This window comes from Anas platyrhynchos, chromosome 11, assembly GCF_047663525.1.
Source record: "Anas platyrhynchos isolate ZD024472 breed Pekin duck chromosome 11, IASCAAS_PekinDuck_T2T, whole genome shotgun sequence".
NCBI classification, from domain to species: Eukaryota; Metazoa; Chordata; class Aves; order Anseriformes; family Anatidae; genus Anas; species Anas platyrhynchos.
In genome coordinates this window covers 24,474,255-24,488,049 of record NC_092597.1, presented here as the reverse complement: position 1 = coordinate 24,488,049, position 13,795 = coordinate 24,474,255, and the positions used below count along the sequence as shown (strand labels likewise).

Here is a 13,795-nt window from a genome sequence, read left to right as displayed (position 1 = left end):
CATGACAGGTGGTTGTTTAAACTCATTGGCTGGTCTTGCTTATCCTCTGTGTTCAGAGGGCGTTTAAGAAGCTAAATTCTGTTTTATAAAACACGAGTGGTAAGGATGAGGAGAAGACTATATATTTTTTTTTCTCCTTAGAAGCCCAGTTTTTAAAATACTACTCTATGAGAGTTTTTGGTCCACTGTGGTGTTCAGGGACAAAAGATGCTGACCATTAGCATGAGTAGTGTGTCTGCTTTAGATATATATATATATAAGTTATTTTGGAGTTTTGGTGCCGTATTGTAAGTGCAACAAATGAGGATCCTTCTTGAAAAGGGTAATCACAAGCACGAGCTAAAATAATCCATCTGGTGGGGTGGTGTTACTTGAGCAGCAGGATGTTTTCCCATAGCCGTGCATCCCTTGCAGCCTCGCAGCTCCTGTAGCACTTCCAGACCCTGCACCCACAGCACTCCCTTTGCAGTGGGGTTTGCGGTGTCCCTGCTGAGCCCTGTGGTCAGAGGCAGCTGGGGGAGCAGGCAAGGCTGTGTCAGTGCAGCCAGGATGGACGGGGCTGAGGCTGGGCTGCAGCTCGCTTTCACTCACTGCCAGAAGGCTCTGGTCAGTCTTAACCTACAGAGCTTCGGGTTTTCAGACCTGTAGGAGCTTGGTCTGTCTGAAATTTCTCCCCTCTGTCAAATCAGGTGGAGGGAGGTGAGCGGGTTACCAGGGAGGACTGACGGGCGCACAGTTGGATAAGCCTCATTTTCCCTGGAAACCAGGCTGTAAAAAAATCTACAAGCACATTAGAAAAAGCTTCCCGGTGTTTGTGCTACAGACTGCAGCCCTTCAGAGAGTACAACAGGCACATAGAAACCCTGACATAAACCACTGGGGCTTTAAAAATTTGCAACCGAATGGTCTGTGTTCCAATAACTGGCCATAAAACAAAAGGACAAATTTAAACCCAAAACCTGGGGTACGCCAGTGAGCGGGTTGGGCCCTTTGGTCTTGTGAGCAAACGGAGTGACACCGCTCACATCTCCCAGCTCAGCTCCCTTCCCCAAAATGGGGTGACCTCCCTACTGGGGACTGCCTCACCTGTGTGCTGTGAGCACCACCGGGCAGTGCCGTGCCTTGGCACCCTCGGTGGCTGTGCCAGGGCACACCGAGAGCGCAGCAGCCGGGTGTTTGGTGGCTGTGTGTGGGTGAGCACGGAGCGCTGCCTTCACCCCGGGTAACCCCGGCGTGGCTGTCCTTCCCCTGCCAGGAGCCCTTGGCTTGTTTGTATCCCACCCCCTGCTCCTGTGATTCCCTGTCGAAGCCTTTCAGTTTAGCAAGCCGGCCTCAAAATTCGGCTGAAGGGAGGGTTTGCTGAGTGTGCCAGTGAGGAGATCGGGGAGATCAGCTGCGGCTGTCGTGGATTCGCAGCTGTCGGAGCAGCAAAGTGTGGCACACGGGTGGGAGCGAGCTGTGCCGGCAGAACAGAGGCTGCTGCTCCCTGAACCAGCAGCTCCGCAAAAACTTGGGGCTGGAAGCTGCCCACTGAAGGTCAACGGGCAGTGGGGGATGAACAGCGCAAGCAACATCGCCCCTTCCTTCACCTGGCCTTGCTGCTGGAGCTGGAAGGGATGTGGAAGGGAGAAGGTATGGAAATGAGGAAGCATGCCTTTAGTTTTCATTAAAATATTTATAAATAGCAGGAATATTCGTCCATGATTTCACTAAGTTGTTTCTTCAGGTGAGAAGTAACGCACACTTTGTTATAAGTATAGAAGGCACACGTTAATTTACATCAAATTTGGTATTAAATTAGGTCTCCTTAGGATCTGGAAGTTCCCCCAAACTCAGCTGTAATGTGACGGCTCTGTAATGCCATGGACCAGCCAGTGCCCAGAGGGGTGGCATTGCTCGGGAAGGGGACAGGGACATCTCCGACCCTGCTGGGTTCCAACGAGGGGCAGGATTTACTCCCAGGGCCGCGGGACGAGTCGAAAAAGATCCAACAGCCATTTAAGCTCAGAGTGGATACCGGCACTTTTCACAGATTTCTCTATTTCAAAATCCATAGATGCAGATTTCTGGAAGAAGGGGTGAGATGAGCGGCCTTGAGCTGCCTCTGTCCATTCACATTTCCTAGTGTAGCGCATGAGACTGCACCCTGCGTTAAAGACGTGCAGCTTGCCTTTTCTCTGAGTCTCAAGCTGCCAGGCATCCTAAAATGTTAGCCGATTTTGCACGTTTATTCTTCAAAAAGGCAAGGTGGTGCTGTACAGAATCACAGCAGCAGCCTTCGTTCTGCAGCTCCTGCCTTTTGTTTGCAGACAAACTTTGCAAAGTGAGGCGCGAGGCAAACAGGATCTTCTCTCCGCGGAGCAGTTCTGTTTGCAGAGCCCTACCTGCTCCTTCGCAGCCATAAAGTTATTATTTCATTACGTCTCACGCATCTTAAAGCGGCAGAGATACGTTAGACCAAAAGGGAGGTAACTGTGAAATAAATAAGTGAAATTTGGGGTAGAAAACCAAGGAAGAATGGAAATGTTATTGTGTGCTGGAAGATCAATCTTTGCTTACAAAACTTCTGTTGTTGTGCTAAATTGTGGTTATTATGCTCTGCATTATCGGCATGTTGTTCAGAAACCTCATTTAACTTTCCACTGAATGGCCAGAGATTTTTCTCCTGTGGATTTTTCACCCAGAACAAAATAGGAAAAACAAACAAACAAACAAAACAAAACATTTAAATGAAAGAAAATAAAATGTAAAATAGCCTTACTGACATGGGGTCAGACAGGTCCTGAAGCTGATCTCAAGGTTTGTGGAAGTGAATGAGATTCAAGCTTATAATGTTGTATGTTTTTAAAGTTACACATAGTGTCACTCGAGAGTTAGTAAAGCTCCTATTTTCCTATTAATTTTAATTTAGGTACGTGTATAAATGAGCAAATGAACCTCACTGATGGAAATGTGTAAGAATAAAGTTTTCTGTTTAGAAATAGGGCAGTGGGCTATGAAAAATCAGATTAAAATCAGCATGTTTATGTAATGGAGAATGTTTAGTTTCAGATCTGTATGGGCAGCAAATGGTTAAAAAAACCTCAGTTGTGGCATTTTCCCCATTTGTAACAATGTTGGTGGTTTTTTTTAATTTATTTTTTCATCAGGAAAGCCAAGTGCAAAAAGAGCATAATAGCAGCTCCTGCAAGGTAGAGAGCAGGCTTTAAACTATTTGGAAAGGTTTTGAATTTATAGTGCACCAAGGAAGGTGTTTTCCAGGGAAATAAGAATCATATTATCATTTAAAGAGTTTTTATCCTACAACACAAAAAGCCTAAAATAGTCTGCTGTTTTTAAGGCCAAAGGAGCAGCCAAAAACTTTATCTAGCCTTTTAAAAGATAGCAACCTGACAAAAGCCCTGTGGAATACGTGATTGCGGTGCTGATCCCACGGAAAGATTAAGGGGAAGCAGAGCAACTTCAGGCTTTCAGGTGCAGTTAAACAAAATTCCTCTCTGCAGACCTTGCAAAAACTGTCAGCTTCTCCTAACAAATGCAGGAGCTACTCCGTGGCTGCCACAGTCCGACACACACTTGCTTAGGCTTATTAACCTTCTGGAGTTGGTGTTTGCTCATTTGTTGTTTCTTCTTTTTTTTATTCTTAATTAAGAAAGCCAACTAATATGAATAAGATGAATTATTAAAAAAAAAAAAAAAAGACAACCCATGGAGATTTTTTTTGTGGTCAGAGCTTATCACAACATCCTGGCAGGTCTGCTCAGGAAGTGTTCAGCAACCTGTCCGGACCAGGGGCTGGAACAAGAGGGAGACACTTCCAAAAATAGTCTCCGTGTGAGCCTGGCAGCGTGGATTAAATGTCCGGGGAGCCTGATTTGTCCCAAGACAGCTGGTCCCTTCCCGAACCTCAACAGGAACAGTGCTGGTTCTGGTGGGATCTGTTTGCCACTTGTTTAACACTCAAGTACTGCAGACTTTTATTTCCAAACACCTCAGCTGTTGGTGAGCTCCACGGTACCTAAAGGCACCTGATGTAAAAAGTTCTTGTCTTGGCAGCATCAGGATCTCAAGTAATTCCTTTCTGCTGCCACAGATCTCGGGCTCTGTTCTGAGATCAGCTGTTTTGTGATGAACCCAACTCTCTGTTTTTCCTTGTTGGTTAGCAGCCTGACCCCAACTGAAAAGACTGAATTAATTCCAAGTGTGTACCCTCAGTCATAAAGAGAAAAATATCTTGGCCAGGAGGGAATAAACTCTCAGTTCCAAATGCAGATAGGATGATCAAAACAAAGCCTTGCTAGCAAAGCAGTGACAAAACAATGGTGCCTGGAAATATGATTGCTAATGCAGAAAAATAAAGGAACAGCAAATTTATTTTCTGTTAGGGCCAATTACAAAAAGCCTTTCTCATCTTGTCTGGCAACATCTTTATAAGAAAATGGTTCTTTGCTCCTACCTGCACTGTCCTAGCCCCATCCAGTCGCCTTCAGCCGCGGCTTCCTTGTTGGTGGCTGCCTCTCCAGGAGGCGGTGGTGGAAAAACGCTTGGAGGTTTGTGAGGAGCAACAATACAATGCAGGATGTTGTAAAATACAAAGTACATCAGCTGGAACGTGACAAAATCGCTGTGATTTCCTAGGGAAGGAGGATAAGTTGGTTAAAGAAAGGCCAGGAGTTGTTGAGGAGGGGAAAATCTCCACACCTTTGAGCTAACAAAGAGCATTTCCCCGAGGTTTGTAAAGCGCTCTGGGGCCTGGCTGGGTGAAGGCCTCTGTAAGTCGTTCTGCTCGACTTCACTGCGAGTCCAGACAGGTGTGCATGGCACGCAGGTTGTCATTTGTCCCGTGTCTCACTCACGGGCTGCGTGCCTCCTCTGCCTCCCTGCTTCCCTGCCCTGGTGGCTCAGGTGTCAGGCTCACCTCCATGGGATTGTTCTTCCTTCTGGAAACCTGGGCCACATCACAGTGAAGTGTGCTGATGAAATGCGACTGGCGTTGTATGTTTAAAAGGAAAATGGAGAAAGTGGTTGTTCTTGGTTCCCTGCTGTGGACCTGCCTGCTGTGACCCAGCCTGTGTGTCCAGAAGAACATGAATGAAATGAAGATGTTTGCTCAGCAGAGAGGTCTGTAACCACCAGCCCAGGCATCAGGCATCGCAGAAAGCTGTTCAATTTGGTGGCGGGTCACAGCTTTGTGTGTGTCTGTACCTGTGACATGGGCAGCATGGGCCGGATTCCTGCTTAAAACCTAAAAGTGTGAAGAGGTGGTGCTGCCTTCTTGGCTTTGGGTGAAATCTTTCAAGGCATGTGTGGAGGTGATGCAGGACGAGTGCTGTGCTTGTTGCAATCAAACACATTCCCCAACATTTTTGGTGTGCTTCATTTTGCTGCGTGAATTTTTCATGCTTTGTGGTCATCATCTCCATGATGGCAAAAACGAATGTATGGGCAGTTAGTGGAGAGAAGGGAACTTCTTTTTGGCTTCCTTTTGTCTCTTGGATTGTGGCTGTGCTCGGCTCTGCCAACAAGCGCTGCGTCCACACCAGGAGCTGATACAATCTGTAGCAGCAGACGCTCTGTTGTGTAAAATTTGTTTCGGATCCCGGTGGCAGGAGCTTCGCCCCTGCCTCGTCCCTTGCTGCTGCTGGGGGCCAGCCCTCACCTCCCAGTGCTGCAGGAGCCCCGTGGGGTAGGGTAAGTGGAGGAACTAACAGAGAAGCCCTGCACCTACCGTGTGCCTGTCACTCACCGAGCTGCGTTCCCAAAGTGTGCCTGGCTGCCCTGGTCCTCCAGAGCCCTCCCAGAGCCAGGCTGGGAATACGCAGCTTTCGGTGGGGGCAGCTCAGCGGGCTCACCGAGTACCAAATTAAACATAGGAATAGTTCAATGCTGTAATTCTGAATTTTCCCGTCAGGTGTATCTTCCTATTGCTGATTGCTATTGTTCTTTTACCGTCTCAAACCTTTTCCTGTATCAAAAAACCTTAAACCCTGTAATTTCATGTGCCGTACCTAATTTTCTTTCGAGAGTTTTGGGGAAAAATAGATAAAACCTTAGCACCGCTAAGGAATTTCTGCCCCGTAGTGCGCAGTGCCTGTGCATGGAGCAGCTGCAGGGCAGGGAGCGTGGGGCTGCAGCACCTCCAGCTGCTGCTCCCTGCAGCTCCTTCGTTACCTCCCCATCTCACAAGCTGTTAATGAGATTTCCATGTGGTCCCTCTTTGCCATGCATTTCTCTTTCGAAGAATAATTTTTAATTCCTCCCCCCTCCCCTTCAGTTGTGTTTTGTTTTAGTAGATGGGGAAGGAATTCCAGCAGGAAGGGGTTTGGGGAGGGTTTAAACCAAGACATGCATGTAATGCAGAAAAACATCTTGAGCTGTTAACTGTGCAGCATGCTTGCAGGGGATGGGCTTCCTTGGCTTCAGGTCCACGTTACGGTAACGCTTCGCTGCCAGCTGCTCGCGATGTGAAGGAGCTGCACTGTTGTACAGGGAGAATTTCGAGCTGCAGGCTCCTGAAAAGCAACGTGCTGGAAAGGGAACCGAAGGGCAGCAGTTAGCCAGGGCTGCTGAGCGCGATTTCCCTGGCAGTGAGCTCCTGGATCTCCTGGCTCCGCGGCACAGAGGCCGGCGGTGACACGAGGCGTTCGCACCCAGCGTCACTCAGCCCGGCCGCGGCCGGCACGCCGGGGGGACAGGCAAATGTTGTACGTGGCTGAGGAAGGAAATTCACGGACATGTTTGGGCTTGGTTTGTTTTGACTGAGAGAGCGTGCTGAGTGGCGCAGTTTGGCTTGTGCTCGGTTCAGAAAAGAAACACAAAGATAATTAAAGTAAAAACTGCGCTGCCAAACGCATCGCGCGTTGGGAGAGCAAACTTCTGGCACTCGGGGATTGTAGGTGACTGTTGCTAAGTCCTTTAGAGATATTTATAACCTGAGGCTTGATACCCAGGATGTGAAGTGAGCCAAAGAACTCTCTGGCAATAGCGTACAGATGAGTTGAATGGTTTCTTGCTGGATAAATACATACCCAAATTAACAAATGTTAAATTGGTTCAGGTTTTGTCTGCCTGGTATTTGTTTCAGCTCTAGAAAAATCAGGCAGCTTACAGAATAGCACAGTTAAAGCAGTATTTTCATCTCCAAGTTGGTGATTGACTAATGTCAGTCTTCCTTCAGTGCTTCACGATTATTTGTCTAATTCTTTTTAGACATTTGCTTTTAGTATAGCCTCGTGTAATTCCTACCCGTGAAGTGGCAGGCGTCTCAGATTTCTCACCAGAATATTTTAAGGCTGCTGTTGTACAGTCACATGGCAGGAAGTGTGCCAGTTCTTCAAAATGTGTAAGTAACGTTTTAATAAATGCAGTTTATATCTCTAAATGTAGTACATTTCATTATATTTCAGTGTTCATTTACTTAATTCCTAATTCACCACTGTGGATGGTTATCCGTGGTCGATCAACCACTTGCCTTAGTTCTGTGTTACTCTCTTCTTACCGTCCAGAGCTTTTTAAATTCTGTAAATGAGACTTAGGAATCTCACTTCTCAATTGCAAGCAGTGTTTACGCTGTGTGTAAGTGTACACAGTGTGTGTCAGCTTGTGTTACGTCCATGTGTGTAAAAACACACACGTGGATATTTCAGGGAGTCCTGGCTATTTGAAGTCTGGAAAGGGCACATTGCACAGAGAGCTCGCTTTATAAACCGATTAAACTGGCGTAAAAATGAAGTCGTATTTATTTATTTACTTATTTTCTGTTAGCTTGGTGAGCTGGCCTGGCCTCTGAGGAGGCAGACAGCTCTGGAAGTAGTGCGGGGAAGAAATGAGGAGGGCGTAGGGGCAAGCCCCTAGGTTCCCTCCTGTCATCCCACCATACCTGACTTCAAAGCACCTTTGAGAAGCTTGCCCTGATCCCTGCATATTCCTGCACCTTTCTTCTGACATCTTTCTGGTTTGCTTCCCCTTTGAGCCCTTTGCCACCACTTCTCAGCGTGAGCACGGTTCCCATTCCCAAGGGACTCTTCCTGGCAGGACAGACTGCGCATAAAAACCCAGAGGAATGCAAAAAAGGCATGGTTAATCCTTCTCGGTGGCGTAGGGCTGTCTGTCTGGCGTGTAGGAGATCTGAAGGACCCATTTGAAACCTCTCGGAGCTGGGGAGGTTTGGTGTTTGACCCCGCTGGCTGCGCTCCTTCCCCGCTCGCTTCTCTGTCCTAGGGGTGGCTGCCTGGGATCGGATCTCTCTCCTTGGACCATCCAGATTGAAGAATTTCAGGGGGTTATAACTTAAGCAAATTAGAGGGAAGAGCAAAAAATAAATAAATGCCTAAGCAGGTTGATAATGCAGCAAATGAAATTCCCTTCTCAACGCATGGAAGGACTCGGGCTCCTCGGGGAGCCCTGAGAACATTTCCAACATGGCAAAACGGCGTTGTTTGTCTCTAACTTCATTCCACCAAATTGCTAACTATTTAGCTTGAAATATTGATATATTTAAACTATTTGGTTTAAAAGTTTAATGGCCATTTTCTGTCTTGGGCTTTATTTCCTGCAGAGCTGTGAATTCCTTCTTCTCCCACGTACAAGAGCACTGAGAAACCTTAACTCAGGTGTTCTTTTTTCAGCCACCCGTGATAAAATGATTTTGTTAACAGAATTTAATCACTTAATCAACGAGAAGTTGACTAAAAATAATGTTTTCCTGAATATTTCCAAAGTAAAAGTACATTTTATGTTTTAAGGTATCTTTGGATCATTCTGTCTACTGATGTTTGGTGATTTCTTCAATTTTATAATTAGGTCCTCCTGATTTGTGCAGAAGTGTGATAGGACCATACGTCTATTGAGCTGGACTCTTCCCACTGTAAATCATACACAAAAAGTTAATCTAGCAGGAATTTGTAAGAAAAAAAGGTCAAGATGCAGGTTTTGATAACACATTCATTTTACGTCCTTGCATAAGAATGTTATTTTTAACTTTTTGTTTTTCTAGTGGCACAGAGTAGGAACAGCAAACTGGGTTTAAATCCTTGGGGACGTTTTTCGGTTTTCCCCAACGTTACTGTTTTTCTGCATACAGTCGATTCTATCAAACTAAATGTGAGTTGTACAGCAAATATTAATAGTGAAAGTATACTCGGATGGACTCTGAGTTTTAATGCTTCTGTTACTAGAGGGCTCAAAATTGTAAGTAATTTTCATAAATTTAAGCAAATGGTTTCCATTTTCTTTCCTTAAACCCCAAATATCAGTCCACTTTTGCCATAGTTACTGCAGTCATTTAACTGTCTTGACCTTCCCCTGTCTGTAACAGCTGTTGTACTAAGTGGTGATGGAAAATGCTGGCCATGTATGCAAAATGAAACCCTGTGTTTGTCAGCAGTTACAGCAATTGTACCTAACTGAAGTATTTAACTCCTGACCATACCGATTCCATATTACTTTTGCTTAGTCCTCTCAAGAAGATGTTGGTAGCAATGTTATTCTTCGTTAGCTGGAATACCTTTCATTTAAGATTGAGCTGTACCTAACTGCTAACCAGACTGTTTCTGAACGATAACATCGCTGTATTTGTGTCTGCGAATCGTGCTGCCATTGCCTTTTCCTAACAAGACAGTAGCTGTTGCTTCCTTACCCGTATTTTTAAAGTTATCTCTATTCAGCTGTATGATACGTGTTAAAGGAATTTCAGAAAACCAGATTCTGAGTCCTATTGTGAAAAGAATACCCTTTTCTTGAGAAATCAATCAATAAATAAATTGCCTTTTGTCGTGTCTTCAGCTAGGACGTGCGTATTGCTCTTACCTGTATTTCTGGGCGTTACGACTCAGATGGATTTCTTGCTACTTTTCTCTGCTCCTGATCCAGCACATGCAATAATTTTCAGCACATGAATAGTCCCATTCAAACCAACCCGAGTATGAGTTTCAGTCAACTGGAGAAGGCATTTGCCACAATCCAGAAAAGCAGTTATATTTATGCACAAATTTAACTCTACCAGCAGTCCAATTGAAGGCTGGAGATAGATGTGACACATTTGCTGAAATGGCCTTTTACTCTGCTCTAATAAATATTGCCTTTGCATGAGTCTTCCTGTGCTCTAATCGTATTCCCAAATACAGTTGTGTTGGAGATCAATCTTAGGTTCCTTTGTTGAACTGCTCTATCCTCACCCATATTTAATGCGTGGTCTCATTTATGATTTCTTCTTCTGTGAGCACTTGACATGAATTTAGATTTATGCTTCATCTCAAATTTAATGCAGAGCCTTAAAATGATGCATTGTAAGGAACACGGGGCTGGAAAGCACTGCCTAGGTCATTGAGTCTAGTCATCGGATGCTGAAGACACCAGGCACCATAAAATCCTTTCCGTCTTGAAAACAGTTAGATTTTTTGTTCCTGCTACTTGGGCTGGAGGGTTATGCAAAAACCTCATTGATCTAATGGTTAGATGTATTCGTGGCCAGATGATATTCATTTGTTCTTCTGCCAGTGGTATGCTTCAGCTTAAATAGCTCTTCCCTTTCATTTAAGTTTAGCCATATATATGTGTGTGTGTGTGGATGTAAAAGCTGAGTGCATCAGAACACTGTCAGTGTTATATAATTTTTTCAGTTCCTGATCTGAAGCTTAATGCGTTTCTTCAATGACTAAGTATACTTGGTTTTTCCCTTTATAGCTTTACATGTGGTACACATGAAAATGAGGCTGAGAACGCGGAAGGCTTCTCAGCAGTCGAATCAAATCCACACGCAACGTGCTTTGAGGGCAAAGAGGAAACACTCGGAGGTGGAAGAGAGCTTACCTGTTGGCGGAGGAAAACCACAGAAAAATGAAACTGGCTTATTGTCTTCAATCAAGAAGTTTATTAAAGGAAGCACACCGAAGGTACAGTGTCAGTGGGTTTCTTCTTTTGTTTTTTAATTGGGTCATATTCAATTAATTTTGATTTTAAAATGCTTCTATTAAGAATAAATAAGAATATGTAAATGGAAAGCTGGGGCTAAACCACTAAATCTCATCTGCCTTGATACAAACAGAAACCTAAATTTACTAATTTTCACATGTTAAAACATGTCGAATGTAGGTTCTGAGAGAGAATTACATGTATGGCTTTGATAGGCTGAATGCAACCTTGCAATTGCTTCCAAAATCTCATTTTTTTTCTGCAAAGAGAAAGGCCAATCAAAAAAAAAAAAAAAAAGTCTTCATTCAGTCCCAGCAATGCAAATATTGATATTACTTAGCTGTAAATTTTAAAGAGTACCCAGGAAGTCATAGCACTGGTTATGAACTATATGGTTTAAAAAAAGTGATTTGAATGCAGAATAATTTTCTGTTTTCTGAACTAAGTGTTGAAAAGATAACTTTGTAACAAGATAAAGTTGAAATGATTTTAATTAAAGTAACAATGTAATCTTAAATTGTCAAAAATATAATGAAATTTAATCTTTAATATGTTGACTACTTATCATAAGAGTATCGAGGTACTGACAAAGAAATACTTCAGTAAAAAGCAAATGCTTAAAACCACTTCCATTTTCATTGAAGTAGGACAATTAAGCCATTTTACATTCAGCACCTATGTGGCACAACAGTGCAACATTTTGGCTGCAAAACCTCTGCAACAAAAAGCTGAAATCTAAGCAAAACATTTTACGTAGGAATTTCAAGATAAGAGAAATATATCTATTTTTTTTCTTTTTTTTTGTCTCCCTAAGGTTTTGTTAACTTTCTCTCTTCCCCTCTTCTCTCTCCCAAATCTTTGAATTATATTTCATTCTTCTTTTTTTTCTTGACATTTTTTTTTTAAATATAAAATGTCCACGTTTTTCTTCTGTTCCCTTTCATGTCCTCTCCTGTGTCTGTAGCAGGACTTGGAGTGGCTCCAGTGGCATTAGCATGGCATGATATTGATACTGCCGGGCTATCTTCCAAAGCGCTAATGACTTAACAAAGTAGTCTTGTGGCTGCCATGGAAACGTTATAACTCTGTGAGATAGTGTATGTGTACAACTTGCATAGTAGTTCATTTCTGGGTACGTTGAAATCTAAGTCACCACAGCAATTATATGGATTTGTGGCAATAAATGTCTTCATAGCTAGTGTATCGTGACAATTTTGATGGTAGTCATAACTCTTCTGATATTGTAAAGGTGGCTTATTGGAAATACTCCTTCAACAAACGGAACCTGAAAAAACATTATAGCTATTTAGGTAGAGAAACTAGAGCCTAACACGTGGCTGTAGGAATGTGGATGGTGATGGGTCTGATCTTGAGGTCTTTTCCAACTCAGAGCCCATGTCCAAGTCAGGGCTAGTTAGGGAATACAAAAGAGTATTTATTATTTACAAAATGACAAGTCTGGTCTACCTGAAAAACTGATGTGTGTATGCATTCAGGAAGTACTACTAACATTTAAAAATTTTAGAATCAAATATTGTAGAATTTGCCATATTAAGTTAGGCTAAACTTGTTTGGTAGGTGGGGTTCCAGTGCTGTCATACATTGCATTGGCTTTGCGTGTGTTGTCACTGCTCTTGGTCCCAGTTTAGGCCATTCATTAATCCATACAAGATTGCTGAAAACATACCAAGAGTAAACAAGGTGCTTATGACAGCGTGGCATTGCCATCTTCCTTATGGCACAGTTATTGATAATAATTGGCTCTTTTGAGTTGAATTAATCATATGCTCCATATATGTATAATATTATAAATGCATATAATAGGTATATTTATATATCTGTGCAATAAGATTTCCACTGTATAAATCAAGAAGAATTGCAACCTTGTGTGTAATTTCATCTTTAAGTTCTATTAATGAACTGCTTGAACTCTGACCTTGTAGTTTGTGATATTGTCACACCACTTCTTGTCTACTGATTTATGTTCATATTACATCCGTGTTTATTATTGCTTCAGGGCTTGTTTATTGTTGGCTGTTTTTTTTTTTTTTTCCTTCCAGTCTGTTCCGTTGCACTCTTTTCCCCCTTTTTTGCCAAAGAATTTTTAGGAGTGGTAGAATTTTATTTTTTGTTTCAGGAAAATAAATTATTTCTGCAGTTTGGTTTGTGGCCTTTTACATGAATGCAGAACACCCAGAGGTACGAGGCTGGCCATCCTGGAACCCAAAGTCTTTTTTTCTCAGGACCGGTGCCACACGGGCAGAGCACTGTGAGCTTTCCCACACCACCACGATAGCTCCTGTTCTGGAGAGGGAAAGCAGTTTCTGGATTTACTGAATCCGTTGTGCCTCTGCTGATACTATGAGACAGATTTTGTGTTTTCATGGTGTTTTCTGTAATGTTCCTGCACTTGCTCTCCATAAAGCACGAGTCATTTTTGGATTTTATGCATGGCTTTTAGAAGTTAATTAATTTATCTCTTTTTTTCCCATGTTGAATTTGAACGAATGACCTGAAAGATAAGGTGCCTTGCTGTTCTTTTTATCAGTGAGCCATCTGTTTTCTCTCATATAGGATTTTATGGTATATACATTACCAGTAATTGCTCGTCGTAGTAATTGGATATTGTTCTCACCAAGGTTGTTGGTCAAGAAGAAACTACCAGTAGGAAGCTTTGGGGATCAGTGGTGGTCACATACTTTGTCTTCTGATATGGCTGTCCATGCATTTCCATGTTTGCCAGTATTTCTTTTAGGTACTGTACTCTTAGCACGGCCCTTAAATTACTTTTTCAAAAGGATCAATTTACCTTTTTTTGGAGCATGCAAACTTTTTTCTTTTTAAAGATGTGAAACTGCTGCTCCCAGAAAGGTAATATTGTAAG

General features: G+C 43.2%; 1 protein-coding gene across 1 annotated transcript in view; it reads left to right on the top strand.

The window, feature by feature from the left end:
* Positions 1-13,795, top strand: part of CTDSPL2 (CTD small phosphatase like 2) — a 39,083-nt gene that overhangs the window by 6,383 nt on the left and 18,905 nt on the right. The window contains exon 2 of the mRNA XM_027465626.3: positions 10,684-10,892. Coding sequence (XP_027321427.1) covers positions 10,701-10,892 — 192 coding nt within the window. The 5' untranslated portion in view covers positions 10,684-10,700. The remainder of the gene's footprint in view (positions 1-10,683; positions 10,893-13,795) is intronic.